At 57.7% G+C, this 16,347-nt stretch overlaps 6 protein-coding genes across 6 annotated transcripts; all 6 read left to right on the top strand.

Annotated features, from left to right (window-relative positions):
* Window positions 1–1,748: 1,748 nt before the first annotated feature.
* On the top strand, window positions 1,749–2,717 carry JKF63_05468 (uncharacterized protein; the record flags this gene model as incomplete). Its single annotated transcript, XM_067901426.1, has 1 exon — window positions 1,749–2,717. One exon carries the CDS (start codon window positions 1,749–1,751, stop codon window positions 2,715–2,717), a length of 969 nt encoding a protein of 322 aa, XP_067758101.1.
* Window positions 2,718–3,402: 685 nt separating this feature from the next.
* Window positions 3,403–4,881, top strand: JKF63_05467 (uncharacterized protein; the record flags this gene model as incomplete). Its single annotated transcript, XM_067901425.1, has 1 exon — window positions 3,403–4,881. One exon carries the CDS (start codon window positions 3,403–3,405, stop codon window positions 4,879–4,881), a length of 1,479 nt encoding a protein of 492 aa, XP_067758100.1.
* A 1,957-nt stretch (window positions 4,882–6,838) lies between these two features.
* On the top strand, window positions 6,839–10,303 carry JKF63_05466 (uncharacterized protein; the record flags this gene model as incomplete). Its single annotated transcript, XM_067901424.1, has 1 exon — window positions 6,839–10,303. One exon carries the CDS (start codon window positions 6,839–6,841, stop codon window positions 10,301–10,303), a length of 3,465 nt encoding a protein of 1,154 aa, XP_067758099.1.
* A 613-nt stretch (window positions 10,304–10,916) lies between these two features.
* On the top strand, window positions 10,917–11,750 carry JKF63_05465 (uncharacterized protein; the record flags this gene model as incomplete). The annotated part of the gene is made up of 1 exon (XM_067901423.1): window positions 10,917–11,750. The coding sequence occupies one exon, from the start codon at window positions 10,917–10,919 to the stop codon at window positions 11,748–11,750; it is 834 nt and encodes a 277-aa protein (XP_067758098.1).
* A 77-nt stretch (window positions 11,751–11,827) lies between these two features.
* JKF63_05464 (uncharacterized protein) lies at window positions 11,828–12,610 on the top strand (the record flags this gene model as incomplete). Its single annotated transcript, XM_067901422.1, has 1 exon — window positions 11,828–12,610. The coding sequence occupies one exon, from the start codon at window positions 11,828–11,830 to the stop codon at window positions 12,608–12,610; it is 783 nt and encodes a 260-aa protein (XP_067758097.1).
* An 853-nt stretch (window positions 12,611–13,463) lies between these two features.
* Window positions 13,464–15,923, top strand: JKF63_05463 (uncharacterized protein; the record flags this gene model as incomplete). Its single annotated transcript, XM_067901421.1, has 1 exon — window positions 13,464–15,923. The coding sequence occupies one exon, from the start codon at window positions 13,464–13,466 to the stop codon at window positions 15,921–15,923; it is 2,460 nt and encodes an 819-aa protein (XP_067758096.1).
* Window positions 15,924–16,347: the final 424 nt, after the last annotated feature.

Below are 16,347 nucleotides of genomic sequence, written 5' to 3'. Positions count from 1 at the left end.
TATTTGTGTGTGTGTGTGTGTGTGTGTGTGTGTGCATTTGTCCATTGTTTGTTTTGCTTCCTCCATCCACTACTCGAAGGAAAGGGGGGAGCCAAGAGCAGACGGAGAGGGAAAATGAGACCAATCAAATATCTGCGGAAGGATTTGTCGACAACGAGGAGACGGGGGAGAGAGGAAAGAAAGAAAGAGAGGGGTACACACGCACAGGTCCACTAGGATCTTGCCTCGCTTCTCCCCTCTCCCCCCACATCGTTGTCTCCATTATCTCCCTCCTCTCTTCACCTCAAAATCTCCTTTCAGCTTCCGCATCCTCTTTTTTTTCCTATAGGATTCTTGAAGTGGTGTTGGGGCTGCACATCCTCTGTGTGATGTAATGCGTGTGTATATTAAGGGGGGTTGTGTGTGTGTGTGTGTGTGTGTGTGTGTGTGTGTGTGTCTATCTTTCTTCATATTGGAACTTTTATTTTTCGACCCCTCCCCTCCCCTCCCCCCTCTCTCTGTTCTCCCACGTCTCCGCCGTGGTGTGTTCAGTGGGTTTTCTTTTTTTGTGTGTGTGTGTGTGTGTTTGCTCCCTCCTTTTATTCCCTCTCCTTCCTCTTCATGTTTATCCTGGGTGCTCCTTTTTGCATTCAACCCAAATCCCGCCATCGCACGTGTGTGTGTGTGTGTGTGTGTGTGTGTGTGTCCCCCGCTTCTGTGAGTTGAAGAGGGGATGTGGGAAGGGAAAGCTGGAGAAGTGACGGAGAGATAAAGTGGTGAACAATTGTGAAGCTGTTGTCACCGCTGCCCGTCGTGGCCTGTACATCGCCACATCCCCTCACCCCTTTGGGCCTTCAGCCCCCCTCCTCTTGTTTTGTTGACAGGGGAAGACAGGAAGACGGCATGTATGCACCCTTCATTCCCTCTCCATCCACTTTTTCCTCCAGTGTTGTGTGTCTGCGCGTGTCCATGTATCGCCAAGTGAAATAAGGAATGGAGGAGCGTCTCGTTCAACATAAATGTGTATACAAGTATACATATCAAGGTGGCGCGAAAAAAAAAAGAAGGAAAGGAGACATGCCCAGTATGATGGCAGAGGGAGGGAGGGGAGACAGTGTACGGGGTGAATGAAGACCATTGGTGACAGGACATGGCATTTGTGGCTGTGCGATTCAACAAGTCGCAGGAGGAGTGGGTTGTGCTTGCACCCTGACCCTAACCCCGTGCTCGTCCTTGTATTCGCCATATTCCCATCTAGATATCTCCCCCTTTACCCCCCACCCCACCCCACCCCACCCCGCCTCTCTGTTCGATCTCTGATTGGTGGTGGGAGGGGAGGGGGGGGACGGTGAAAAGAACCAGCGCTTACCCCTCTGTGTTCAATTAGGAGTCGATATCCCCCCTCTCCCTCGATTGGATATATTCCACAACCGTCTCAACCACTGCCTTCTCACACGTGCACACACATTATATGTATGACTACACACTCTTTCCTTGATGCGTGTGTCTGTGTGTGTACGCATCTGCATCTTGAGAGCGGAGTCGTCGTTCGCATTTTGTTTTTTGCGATTGCACGGCTGATGGATAATCACCTTCAAGCGTGCGTACCTCAAACCCTCTCACGCCCATTCCCATCTCCCCCCCCCACCACCCCCACTTCTACGATCAGTGTCCGCACGACCGCCTGTCACATTATCACTCACAGAAGGGCTCATCACCCCGTCGTTGAATAGAATATACATACATACCCTTAACGCGAAAAGAAGAAAATGGTTGTGGCGGCTGTGTTCACCGTCAAGCTACGAGACGACGAAGCGGAACAGCAGTTTCTCGACTCGTTGGCCCCCCTGCAACAGCACTCCGTACGTAATGAGCCTGGCACGCTCACCTATGAGTTGCATCAGGTGTTCGAGAACGGCCAGCCTGTACCACACCAGTACATTGTACTGGAGCGCTACAGCAGCATGCGCGACTTTCAAGAAATTCACCTGAAAAGTGGCCCCTTTCAGAATTTCTGCACCGCCATAGCGGGGATTGCTGTCGAGAAGCAGACGCTGACACTGTGCAGCGATCAAACCTCAAAACCGGCAATGGACAGCAGACCACAGGTGTGGTCTGATAAGGGCATCGACGACCCACTCCTACAGAAGGGTGTACTCGTTTTTGCTGGTGCGCGTAGCGGCAGCAAGCCTGCCTACACGCAGGAAGCCAAGGCTCTCGCCAAGTATATTGTCGAAGAAATGAAGCAGCCCGTAGTCTACGGTGGTGGCACAGTCGGTGTGATGGGCGAAGTGGCGAAGGAGGCACGCATGCTGAATGGCAAGGTCATCTCCATCATCCCCGAGTCCCTGTCTGAGCGCGAGGTGTCGGGGGCGATGATCGGTGACCGTATCTACACGACGGCCACCATGTCAGAGAGAAAAAGCATCATGTTTGCCCACGCCAACACAGTGGTCGCGCTGCCGGGTGGCGTCGGAACCTTTGATGAACTACTGGAGGTGATCACGCTATTCCAGCTCAACGCCTATCGCCCCAAGATTGGCATCGTGAACGTTGAAGGCTTCTTCGAGCCGTTTATAGCGTTGCTGAAGCATCTCATTGGCGAAGGCTTCTTGGAAGAGAAGGTCTTCGACTTCCTGGTGATCAAGCCGACTGCGGTGGAGGTGATGGAGGCGCTCAAATCCTTTGCGCCGCCGCCGAGTCCAGCCTTTACGTTGACCTGGACGAGTCGGCCGTAGATGTCGGCAACGGCCGTCATCACGAGTAGAGTGTGTCGCATATATTTTTTTCTTCTCACCCGTGTATTCCGTCTAATGTGACCCCCCCACACACACACACACACATCTTCCCCCCACACCACCTCCTCTCTCTCTATATATATGCATACGTAAGCATGGTATTCTCATGCAGCAAACTCAGCTACACTGTTTATCCGGTTTAGTTACCAGGGGAAAAGGAGGAGGAGTGGGGGGGGGATCTGCCTGTGAAAACTCTCACTCACCTCACCCCCCCCTCTCGAAACCATGTTCGGTGTACAATTGGTTGGTTCTGGGCACATGAATATATATATATATATATATAGATATAGATATATCAATGTTTAAAAAAGAAGCGGCCTCGTACTACAGATCAAATGAAGCGAAGAGGTGAACAACAATAAAAAGAAACACCGCCGGCTTTGCCTCCCTCCTACACCGCATGCCTCAGCCTTGAAACTGAACTCCGTCTTTATTCCCCTCTTTTCCCTTCCTGGACATGGACTTTACATAAGCACGCGTACCGACCTCACAGTTTTTCTATTTTCCTCAGACGATCTACTACACCCCTTTTATTTCTGCCCCCTCCCCCTCCTCCCACCCCCTCCCCTCCTCTTCCTCCTCCTCCCATCCCCCTTCCCCCTTGCTCCTTTTCTCGGGTTAGCAAATGGCATCCCTTGTCAATCTTCCCACTATTCCCCAGGGCCTTACGTACGATGACGTTCTGCTAATCCCGCAGCGCAGCCCTGTGCGCTCTCGCAAGGCGGTCAGCACGAGCACCCGCCTTAGCCGAAATATTAACCTCAAGATTCCCATCGTTGCCAGTAACATGGACACGGTGTGCGAAGACAAGACAGCTGTGGAGATGGCGCGTGAAGGCGGTATTGGTATTCTCCACCGCTTCTGTAGTGTTGAGGAGCAGTGCGCGATGGTGCGCAAGGTGAAGCGCGCGCAGTCTTTCCTGATTGATGACCCGCGCATGATCCTGCCATCGGCGACGAAGGTCGAAGCCCTCGAGGAACTGAACTGGTCTGGCCGAAAGGGGGGTGTCAGTTGCTTGATGGTGGTCGAGGACTTCACCAGTCGCCGCCTATGTGGCGTACTTAGCAAGAGTGACCTTGTCTTTGCGAACGACTCCGCCACCGTCAGGACCATCATGACTCCCGTGAGCAACATGGTCGTCTCGACGAACACCGCCATCACACTGAAGGAAGCTCGTGAGCTGATGCGCGCGAAGCGGACCAACAACATCCCGATATTGGGACCTGAAGGAGAACTGCTCTTCCTCATCACCCAGTCGGACATTTTGAAACTGACTGGCAACCGGAACGCCACGCTCGACTCGCGGGGTCGCCTAGTGGTTGGTGCCGCCATCGGCGTGAAGGAGGAGGATCACGACCGAGCCGCTGCCTTGGTGGATGCTGGAGCGGATGTGCTTGTCGTGGATATCGCGCACGGCCACAGCGACCTTTGCATCGACATGGTGAAGGCACTCAAGTCGAATCCGCGCACCAGAATGGTCGACATTATCGCTGGTAACATCGCCACAGCGGAAGCCGCGGAGGATCTGATCAATGCGGGCGCAGATGGCTTGAAGATTGGCGTGGGTCCGGGCAGCATCTGCATTACCCGGCTCGTGGCCGGCTCCGGCGTTCCACAGTTGTCTGCTGTGATGGACTGCGCACGCGTTGCGAAAAAACACGGCGTGCCGTGCATCGCTGACGGTGGTGTCAAGACGGCCGGGGACATCTGCAAGGCGATCGCTGCGGGCGCGGATACGGTGATGCTGGGCAACATGCTGGCCGGCACCGATGAAGCGCCGGGCCGTGTGCTGGTAAAGGACGGCAAGAAAGTGAAGATCATCCGTGGCATGGCCGGATTTGGCGCGAACCTCAGCAAGGCGGAGCGCGACCAGCGCATTGACGAGGACGTCTTCAATGATCTCGTGCCGGAGGGTGTTGAAGGCAGCGTGCCGTGCAAGGGGCCCCTTCAACCGATTCTAAAGCAGCTTGTTGGCGGCTTGCGCTCTGGTATCTCGTACTGCGGTGCGCATAACATTCTTGAAATGCAGCAACGCGCGCGGTTTGTGCGCATGTCAGGGGCTGGACTGCGGGAAAGTGGCAGCCACGATATCTCGAAGCTGTAAAAAGATGCGGTTATATGTGTGTATATACATATATATACATATATATGTATATATATATATATGGACCGCGACTAGTGGGGGTGGGGGATGAAAAGACGCATTCGCATCCTCCATAAAACACCGGTGCCCCCCTTCCTGGGCTGTGTCTCTTGTCTGCTCGTTGGCGGATGGAGAGGGAAGAAGGTGTGAAAATAGTGTGGGGACGTGAAGGATTTACTGCGCAACAGTTGACGTGGCCGCAGCGTATACCTCCCCCCTCCCCTCCCTTCCCCTCTCCACGTACACTCATACACGTGGAAATACCGCACGTTGATAATATTTTAAATGCTGCGTCGATTTTTTCTTTCATGTTTGTCTTTCCTGTGTGTGTGTGTGTGTGTGCTTGTCTACATATAGTCCCTCCCTTCTTGGGTAGGATGTGGGAGGAGAGAACCTTGGAGTGCTTGCACAAACACCACGGCATGAGAAGGGAGTTCAGAAAAAGAGAGAGAAGCCTTACGCATCCTTTCATACGTACAGGCACACACACACACACACTCACTCACTTGCTCCTCGTCAATACTGGCCCCCCCCCCCACCACCACCACCACCACCACTCACTCACCCCCCACCTCCGTTTCTTTCCACAGTATAGTTTCCTCTGATAACTCTCCTTTATTTTTGACACGTCGATCTGTAAATATATATATATATTTATATCTGTGTAAAACTATTCTCCAGATTGTGACTCGCACAGTGTGAACGCCAACGACACCCGCCCACGCACTCGTCCCCCTCCTCCCACCCTCGATATATACGCACACACAATACACCTTTCTATCCCAATATCGTCCCCCGCAAAGAAGTGCACCACCACCTGCATGGGGTATAGAAACGCATGTATGTGCATCTTTTATGTCTGTGTGTGTGTGTGCATCTGTCCCCCCCCCCTCTGTCTGTCCTTTGTATTTTTGATGCTCGCACCTTTTTTCTTCGGAGTCCGACAGTGCGGTGACATCGGGCACAACGAAGTTTTTTTACTTTTCTTTCTGCCCAATAGGATTGAGACCCCCTCCCTCTCCTCTGCACTACATGCCCGTACGGTTTGGGATTGCCGTTCTCCTCGGAGCAAAGGTCCCCGTGTGATCCTACGGCGTCCTCTCTCTCACGACGTTCACCGTCCATGTCCGCGAAGTAAACATTCCCCATTCCCCACCCCACACCCCACACCCTGAGCGCCACGGTTCGTCAGTAAACCCGATGGCTCTGTACTCTCCTCAGTGCGCACAAACACGTCACGTATGCGCGCCTCTCTGCTCCTGCGGCACCTGCTGCCTTTGTTCGCCGGCCTCGCCTCGATGTAACTCTCTCACCACCGCTATCCCCGCCCGCCCTTCCATTACACATCATTTACATTACACACATACGCCAAAGAACGCGTATTGAACGCTGCCCCCCACCTCCCCCCGCCCTTCTTTACGATCCTCTATTCCCCCACCACCGCTCTTATGACGCGTGCCACGGTGTGACACACACACACACACACACAGGCTGAAGCGCACGAGGACAAGGGGAGCCCCCTCCTCTTCCTCCTCCCCCCCCACCTCTCTCTGGGAACACGAGAGAATGAGAAGAGGGAGAGACGGAGCGAAGTTCGGGAGGAGGATGTGAAACACACACACACACACACACACGCATTATAGAAAAAACGCAATACATATATATATATATGCATATATACGGTAAAGGACGCCACCCCCAATAGAGAGTGCCCCTCCCCTCCCTCTCCTCTGTAGATGCCATCTCAGTGGGCTCCATCCAATACACCTCTTCACACAACTGCCTCCTCCTCACCCGATCTGCATTGTACTCGTTGAACCATTTCAACACCTGCACAGTTAACGCCACGGCCTACGTTCGGAGCGGGTGCGCGGGTGCGCCGACCTCCTTCCCTCTCTGCACACCCACAGACGAGCATATGGACACCACCACCACCACCACCACCGCTGAAGGCCCATCCCCACAGCTCTGTGATGCTGTGAAAGCCGAACCGAGCACCGAGGGCGAATGTGCGCAGCAGCTGCATAAGTTGTCTCGCCACCAAGACGTCGGCCCCTCGCCGTCCGTGTTGGACTTTGTCGCGCTGTGGCGACGCACTGCCGTGACGCCATCTCGGCACACGGCCGCGCCCACCAACGCGAAAGATGCAGAGGAAGTGAAAGGGGCCCAGTCCTCCTCGTCGTCTACACTCGCCGTACAGACGCACGCCCCCAACGCGTGCATCGGCACTCTGTCCATCGGCTCCGTAGTCTTTGCTCCCCACCGCGTCCGCAGTGGCTCGTCGGCGTGTGTGAGCGGCGGGACTGCCGGTGGATCCCCAATCACCGCAGCGGCGGCGCACCAGCTGACCTCTCCACCACCACCACCACCACCCTACCGATTGCACTACGCGCTCGCCGAGGTGACAGGCATTCAGTCGATGGCCGGCACTGTCGCTGTGTCCTTCCTCTTCACCGATCCAGGCATCGATGACGAGACCGTATCGATGTACGAGTGCGTGCCGTGCCCGCCAGCGTGTCTCTTGCGATGGCTTCGCGAGGAAGGGAACCCTGCCGCATCACGCTGCTCCCTGCTAGAGCGTGTGCTGCATGTGCCACCACAGGAGGGAGCACTCCCCGTGAAAGACATTTACCAAGCTCTTCAAGCAGCATCCCCCACGCTTGACTCTGCACCAGGTGCATCACCGCTGCTAGCGTACCAGCAGCGGCAACGAGAGCGCTGTGTGGCGCGGCTCCATCAGCTATGCTGCCTCAGCGACGATGACGGGCGCGGGCACATGACGACGGCACGCAACTGCAGCGGTGTGGCGCACGGTGCATCAGAGCGAGATATGGCAGCGATGCGTGTCCCGCTGGCACCCTCAACCGCCACGGCTGACAAGGCGGTCTTATTGGGCAGCAGCGCGGGGACAGCAACTCTTGCCGCGTCAGCCGCCACCATATCGGCGCGGTACGTCGCGCCAACTAGCGTGCACGTCTTTTTCTCCGGCATCTTCCAGCAGGTGAACGCGTACATGGAACAGCGCTGCAGCCGTCATCGTCGCCGCTCGCTCGCGGACCCCACGACAGCGCCCCTTTGCCGAGGTCAGCACCCGTGTCGGGGCGGCGCCGCCGCGAACGCCGTACCGCCACCACCGCGTGTCCTGGCCATCTTCGACTGCTACGCCACGCTGCGTCGCTTTCACGTCTTCATGACGGTGCGCGGCCACGTCGTGCAGCTGCTTGACGGCACCGACGCATGCGGGGCTCCCCCGTTGCCGCACACGTCGCACGCGTTCGGGGCGCAGTGCAAGGTCTGGCTTTGCATGTTGCGCGATGACACCGGGGAAGATGATGCCGAGGAGGAAGCAAGGAAGGACGGTTTCTCGGTCACTGGGGCCGGTGCTGACGACTGTAACACAGGTGTAGCGCAAGCAGAGGCGCTCATGGAAGCGCAGCTGCGCCGCTTACTCGCAGCCGCCCCACCCGTCGACGCGCTTGTCAGCTTCAAGGAACACGTCACCCAGAAGCAGCGGCAGGAAGTCGAGGAGCACTATCAGCCAGCCACGCTGCACCAGCAGCGGGTCACAGCGGAGGTGGTGCTGCAACGGCTCATGCCACACCTCGCGATGGACCCCCTGGTCTGTGTGCTGCAGGACGTCCCCGCACCGCCATCCACGGCCCCCACTGCAGCCGCCGCCACCGTTGTCAAGGTATCCGGCGCCGTCTTTGGCGCCAACAAAATTCTCGTGCCGTGCAGCCCCGAGCAGCTGACGCTCCTCTCCACTGTGTGGGCGAGCGGCCCTGCACCGGTGAGTGCGATAACGAGTAACGGTGGCGGTGCTGAAGGCAACAGTGAAACTGCAGCGCAGCGCCAAGGCCCCCATACCACGAAAGGTGCCCGGAAACGTCCCCGAGTGGCAGAGACGACAGACTCCTCTGCACCGACAGCCGCCGCGGGGGCGCAGGCGCAGGCACTGACTCCATCCCTGCTAGAGCGGATTTCCCTCGGCAGTTTCACAGACGTTGCGGCAGCGACGCTACTCGATGTGTTTGCAGACGCCACCGCAGTGGTGGTGAAGGCACTGGACCCCTCCCCCGCGGATGTGCCCGCCACTGTCGGCGATGCGCACCGCAGCAGCGGGGATGGTAGAGGCGCTGCAGAGGTGCTGAGCAGCATCGAGGATGTTTACAAGAAGTGGTGCGTTGACCCGTCGCGGTTCGGTGAGGCATTTCCTGTTTTCGCCGTGGTGTACGCGCTGGTGGCGGACGTCTTCGCCGACGTGAGCCGGTTCCGATCCGGCAGATCACGCAGCGCTGGTGGGTGGGAAGCCGGCATATGCGACAACCAGCCGCGGCAGCGCTGCTCCAATCCACCGGCGGCTGACCCGTCACTTGAGCGCGCTGTAGAGACGCGAGCCTTGGACACGGCGCAGATGCAATCGATGGTGCCGCTCTCTGCTAATCGACTCCCTCGCTGCCGACTGGGGGCGCACTTCGGCGACATCCCCCGCATCGCACTAGTGCTCCCGCGCGGCAACCCCACCCACCACCCCAACCTCGGCACACAGCAATACCTGCGCACACTCCGGGCCTTCTTTTCGCCCTGGGCGGTACACGAGGCCGCCTCCGTAGCCACCAGCTATGCGGCGCCGGTGCTGTGGCACCAACGTGGCGGCCTCCTCCTCCTTTTTTGTGACGAGGCCACCACGCAGCTCGGCGCCTTGCAGGACGAGGCCGATGTGGTGATCGCATGTGGCAAGGTGGCCGCCGCGTGGGTGGCTGCGAATAGCGCGACGAGAACCAGCCACGGCGACTCCTGCACCGGCGCTGCCGCTGCCCCGGTGCTGTTCGCTGTCATCTCAGAGGCGGAGGTGGTGACGCCGGCAGACCAACTCACCCACCTCTGGCTCCCCATCACTCTTTCTTCGTCGACCTCTGTGAGGGAGGACCACGAATCTGCTTACGCGCCGGCCTCGGGGGACAGGGTTGAGGGGTGCGGCTGGTGGCCGGCAATGTCCAACGAGGAGACGGCGCGCACCGAGCTAGAGGCGACGTGGAGACGCCTCGTCGCCACAGTGAGCGCAGATGGGAGCGCCAACGTGCCTGCACGCCCGTCGTCGCCGCGCCGCGGCGGTGCGGCCGGTCGCCGACTTCATCAACTTGAGGTGCTACCCCGAACTGTGCGGCAAGCCGTTGTACTCTGGCGCCACCTCCAGACCGCAGAAGCCACCATGGGCGCGGCGCAAGACCAAAGCTGTGTACCATCATCCCAACTCGACAATGAGGGGCCCTGGCGCACGCTGCGGGCAGTCGTGAAGGAGATGGCGCTGAGCTCCCTCACAGCGACGCCGGTTCGCATGACGGACGTGGCGCTCGTACGCAGCAGCGATGGCGAGGTGTAACCTGTTCAGGAGGAAAGGGAAGGGGGTTCCAGGTGATAAAAAAAAAAACATAACTGCGGCTCACTTTAATACGGCAGGAGCTTTTGGGGGGGTTACCCGCACACCCCTCACCTTCCTGAACTGCGCGGACGTGCTACGATTTTGTGCACGCAGTCGTCCGCCCTCTGTCCTCTGTACGGTTTGCGTGCCGGCAAGTACTCGGAATAGTTGTTGGCACATGGGTGTGTTCGTGTGCGTCTGTGTGATGGCGCGGGGCCGCTCCCCCTGTCCACATCCGCATCTGTATTCGGTATCCCTTTCTCTGTGCATCTGTAGCATCATCCCCTCATTTGGCATTGCGACTCGACTCTCACTGTACCAACACACCACAATCCCCCCTCCCCTCCTCCTCCCTCCACCCACACACACACACGTCCTGCAGTCCACACGCACCCCCACCCCTTTTTTGACATTTCTCGCTCCCGTTGTACTCAAAATCTTTTTTTTGTTTTGGGGAGGGGCCATTCTTCACATTGGTGCATTTGACCTTCTCGTCGCCATTATGCCCTGACGTGTGTTTTTACCTCTCTACGACTCTCCACCGTCCTTCTTTCACTGTCCACCTATCCCAGCGATGCCAGCGAAGCCGGTGTCCACCAAGGTGCTGTTCACCAACCCGGGTACCTTCTACCAGTACACTGGAGAGGAAGAGGATCGCCCCTACTACGAACCTCTCGGTGACGCGGACAGCTTCACCATATCCGTCTTGAGGCGTGAAGGGACCCCCGACGCTGCGGGCAGTGGCACGAGCCGTGTGGAGTACATCATCGAAGTTTCAGAGGATGAAGAGAAGATTTTCGAGCAGGCCATCGGCATCAACAATGAGCTTTCCTACTCCGACCCAGCAGCGTCGGTGCACTGGCCAGCGATCATCGATGGAAACGTTGAGAAGGTTGCATTCCGCTTCGCCGCCCCGGAGACGCACGAGGCTCAGGTGACGGCACGGATGCGCCTGCAACAGTTTGTAGAGCTTTACAACCGCTGCACCTACAGCCTCCTCACTGGCCACGAAGAGCTCGACCCGGAGGACGAGTGGTACCAGTACCTCGGTGGCGCCACCACGCGCGAGGTTCTGAACGAAGACGCCACTAATGTCGTTCTCGAGTTCGATGCGGGCCACCTGGCACGGACGAACACCGGCACCGGCAATATCTGTGCCGTGGAGTCGCTGCAGTTTGACCGCTTCCTCGTTGTCAAGAAAAGCAACGAGAAGGCCAGTCTGGAGATGCAAACAGTACCGCAGAAGAGAGAGGCTTCGACCGAGAGGCGATGGAAAAGCTCGTCGTGCACGGCGTCGACGACACCTCCACCGGTGCCCTTCTGGAGAACGGCGACGCTAAAATGCTGCTCTTTGGCGGCAGCGACGCGGCGGTGCAACGATTGGATCTCACACGCGGCGTCGTGGTGAATGAGTACCAGCCAGCGGATCTGCCGGTGCGCAGTGTGACTTACGCAAACCACACGGCGGCGGACTCGGGAACAATCATGACGTGCCTGGCCCGCAACGTTGCCTTCAACATCGACCTCCGCATGGACCCACGCAGTTGTGTCGTCATGGAGGATGGGAAGCAAATAGGCGACTACGAGCTGAAATCACTCCGCAGGGACCTCACCTGCCACGCCACCTCGGAGTGCGGCCACCTCGTCACCGGTGATGCGTGTGGGAACATCCGGCTCTACACGGGGCCGCCCGGCGCGCGCAAGCCATCTGGTGGCTACTTTCCAAAAGCCGCCAAGACGCTGCTCGACACCAAGGTCCCGATCGTGGATATCGACGTAACAGCCGACGGGCAGTACATCGTTGCGACCACCACCACGTATCTGCTCTTCATCGAGACGAAGTGCGTCGACGACAGCGAGTCGACTGGGTTTCAGACTCGGATGGGTGCGAAAAAGCCCCAGCCGATTATTCTTCAGCCCTCACCGGAGCAAACACTGCGCATGGGCGGTGCAGACATGGTGCGGTTCCAAGGCGCGAAGTTCGACCGTTCTCCAGGAACCAAAGAAATGTGTGTTGTCGCCAGCTGCGGGGACTACCTTCTAACGTGGTCGCTGCGCGCGATCGCGTTGTCGAGGCAGAGCGGTCGCGCTTTGGTGAACTCCGACCTGAAGATAGGGCAGACCGTGCTGTCGACCGCAGCGAACCGTGCCTCGCACATCAGCTTCCTCACCGAAAGCGATGTCGGCGTCTTGCCTGTGCATGAAGGGAGAAAGGAGGTGAGCAGGCCCTGGACCTGGGGAACCAAAAAGGGTGCAGGCGACGGCTGAGGCGTTGCACTATGCACATGCGTGAATGGACCCCGCCCCCTCCCGCTGTGCTACTCACATCCCGGACTCCCCTCTGCTACCCTCCACGCACACACGGACACACAAAGCGCCTCACATATATCCCTACGCCGGACGCGTGCCTGGGACAGTGTGAATGCTGGCGACCAGCCTTCGCTCTCGGCCCCCTCCCCCACCACCCCCTCCTCCATGACCGCAAAGAAGTGCACCACCACCTGCATGGGGTATAGAAACGCATGTATGTGCATCTTTTATGTCTGTGTGTGTGTGTGCATCTGTCCCCCCCCCTCTGTCTGTCCTTTGTATTTTTGATGCTCGCACCTTTTTTCTTCGGAGTCCGACAGTGCGGTGACATCGGGCACAACGAAGTTTTTTTACTTTTCTTTCTGCCCAATAGGATTGAGACCCCCTCCCTCTCCTCTGCACTACATGCCCGTACGGTTTGAGATTGCCGTTCTCCTCGGAGCAAAGGTCCCCGTGTGATCCTACGGCGTCCTCTCTCTCACGACGTTCACCGTCCATGTCCGCGAAGTAAACATTCCCCATTCCCCACCCCACACCCTGAGCGCCACGGTTCGTCAGTAAACCCGATGGCTCTGTACTCTCCTCAGTGCGCACAAACACGTCACGTATGCGCGCCTCTCTGCTCCTGCGGCACCTGCTGCCTTTGTTCGCCGGCCTCGCCTCGATGTAACTCTCTCACCACCGCTATCCCCGCCCGCCCTTCCATTACACATCATTTACATTACACACACATACACACATGTGCTTGGCTGTATCACGTCGCTTTTTTCTGCCTTTTTTTTTACTGCAGCTCCCGTGTTTGACGGCGACAATGCCACTGCCAAAACCACCGACACCGTTACAGCGGACAGTCTTCGATATTGTGAAGACTCACATCCAGCTTCCAATCAACCGTGACTACAATGCCCTGAAGCGTGTACTGCGCGATTGGCTGGGGTACAGCAATCACACGCCGTTGCAGGATATACCGACTTTTGCAGCTGAGCTCGTCATCACTGTCACGCGCATCGCGCCCGCGCCTCTGAGCCCTGTGGCACAACGCCAAGGTGGCATCAGCGGATCCACGCTCGGTCCGACGCGCTCAACGTCAAGCACACGTCAGTGGGCACCCTGGGGCAACCGACGAAGCGTCAAGGGCGCTAGTGACTCTGCCTTGATCAAAAAAGTGACCACGGCACCTTCGTCAGCTTCACGCAGCAACCCCCCTTTTGTGTACCGCAAAGTTGTGCCTCTGCAGGTCTGGACAGCGGTGCTGCCGTGGGAGATGCAACGGGGACTTTCTTTCAGCGACCTGCGGCTGCCCACGGATGTGTCGTCGTGTTGCACCGGGTCACGTGTGGCTACGTCCTCCTCCAAGACAGCGGCGGAAACAGCCGAACGCGACCGAAGTAGTGCAACAGTGACAGCCACAGCGACTGAGCTGCCCGCGATATCCGACATGGCAGTGCAGCCGCCATATTTGCGACAGGGGGAATCAGCGGAGAATGCTCAAGAAGAGGATCCGTACGGGGTGGTGACATCGCCCATCGCCTCCTTTGAGAGCAGCAGTGCCAATCTGACCACGGCAGGGGCTCGCACCCCCTTCGGTGCCGCTGCTGCGACCTCGTCTTTATCCGTCGCACCCCCCGCACCCGCCATGTTGTTTCTTTCTGATATGCGGTCCACTAAAGCCTATGGCATTGGCTTCTGGAGCGGGGCAATCCGCCAAGCCATCGACGTTCTCTTTGTTGGGCCGACACTGCCGAGCTCCATCGGCAGAGACTCCGTGTCGTTTCAGCAGCTGCGCCAGCAGGACGGCTTGGCGATGGTGACAGACAACAAAATCTCCAACACTTTACTGGATCGCTTCTTCCCCTTGCAAGAAATAAGACCCCCTTCGTCGCCGTCGGCCTCGTGTGCCACCTTTCGGGTTCATTCTTTCGGGCACCTGGACCCACTGCCCCCCTCGCTCCACCCATCCCGACTCGGCATCGACGATAAAAAAGAGCTGTACCGGGGGATGTCCTTCACCGTGGCGCCAGACGCGCCATACAACACCTCAGAGGAGGCACCACGGTATGTCTTCGAGGTTCCACGTCACACGTTGCGACGTGCCGTGGCAGCGGCACTAGAAGAGAGCCACAGCATTCATAACGATCGACTGCGCGCAACTGCTGCACGAAGCGATTCTCTCCTCAAATCTTCGATGGACATCTGCGATCGCGGTGTAACGCGCAGCGAACCCTGCCAACATGAGGAGGACGATGTGACCATTGACCTCTCTGTAAATCTTTCAGAGCAGCTGCGCGCCGATCTCTTTGCCAAGGCGCAGCTCTGCGTGGAGTACGTGTCGCTGTTGGAGGATGCTATTGCCCACTATTCCCGCAAGCTCAACACGGCCAGTGGGGCTGCTGCAGAAGTGCCCCTGGACGGAACGACTCCCAATCACGCGGATGTCGACTCCGGGAGTGGGGGGCGGATGAAAGTGTGGCTTTCTGAGCACGAATTCCGCTGGATGACGCCAGAGCAACTGAGACAAGCCTCTGCAGCTGACACGACGACCGAGCAGCAGACATGCGAGATCTCTACCATGCACACGGATGATGAAAACTTCTTGCAAGAGCTCGGAATAAAGGAGGGTAGTACGACGCCGCATGTAGGCAACCGTGATACACCTACTGCTGGCGCGGTCGCTCAGACAACCCAGCGTAACACCACCACGTCACTATCATCTCAGCCAAACGCCGACAGGTCCGTTGTTGTGCGCCCCATGGAAACTCTGACAGAGGCCGCCAGCGCGGCTCGCAGCATCCGTATGCAGTCACCAATCCTGCAGGATGAAGAGGAGGGTCGTCCCCGTCAACTTGCCCCGTCTTTTGTCGGCCGTCACGAAGCGCCCACGCTGCAGAGCAGCGCCGTCCTTCTGAGCGCAGACAAGCTGGCCCGCTACCCCCGCACGCATAGCCACATGCCCACACTGCCACCAGTGGACTACGAACTCTACGAGCTGTGCATGCGCCTTGGGGTTGGGCAGCAGTCGGTGCTGTACCATTACCACGAGCGCATCATGCACGAGTGGCGTCGTGAACTGCACCGCCGCCGCCGTTGGCGGCAACAGCGACAGCAAGAGGCTGGCGGCGAGCCAGAGCCCAGCCGGGAAAAAGCCCTGTCGTGGTTGGCCGAGGAAGATGTGCAGCGCATGATGGCACTCGTACGGGACAGAAGTCTGCAACTGCCCTACGACATGGTCTCTCTTGTGGAGGCCGTTTGCTGTGACGATCTGACACAATGAAACAAGCGATATGTAACCGCAGGGTCCCCCCCCCTCCTTCACCCCCCCCCCCATTTTCTTCACATCCAGCTGCGTCTTTTGGACGTTTCTCACTGTGCATAGTGGTCTGACGAGACCGCCACGCATGTGTGTGCCCACTTTGAAATATTCACACATAAACGTATCCATATCGATGTGCATATGTATATATATGTATATATACACTATATATATATATATATGCCCGTACGTGGGTAATCTCTCTTGATTCATCATGCAAGGGACCGGGGAGAGAGAGAGATTGAAGGCTGTAAAAAAATAATTTCAATTAAAAAGGACCGGGCATTCGTGGAATTTCGTACCGCACCATAACAAAACAAAGCACTGAAACGGGCTCCTGCGCCATACACACACACACACGCCCGCACACAATCTCTCTCTCTCG

The sequence above is a fragment of the Porcisia hertigi genome, chromosome 17 (genome assembly GCF_017918235.1).
Source record: "Porcisia hertigi strain C119 chromosome 17, whole genome shotgun sequence".
Taxonomy (NCBI): domain Eukaryota; phylum Euglenozoa; class Kinetoplastea; order Trypanosomatida; family Trypanosomatidae; genus Porcisia; species Porcisia hertigi.
This window is presented reverse-complemented; position numbering and strand designations above follow the sequence as displayed.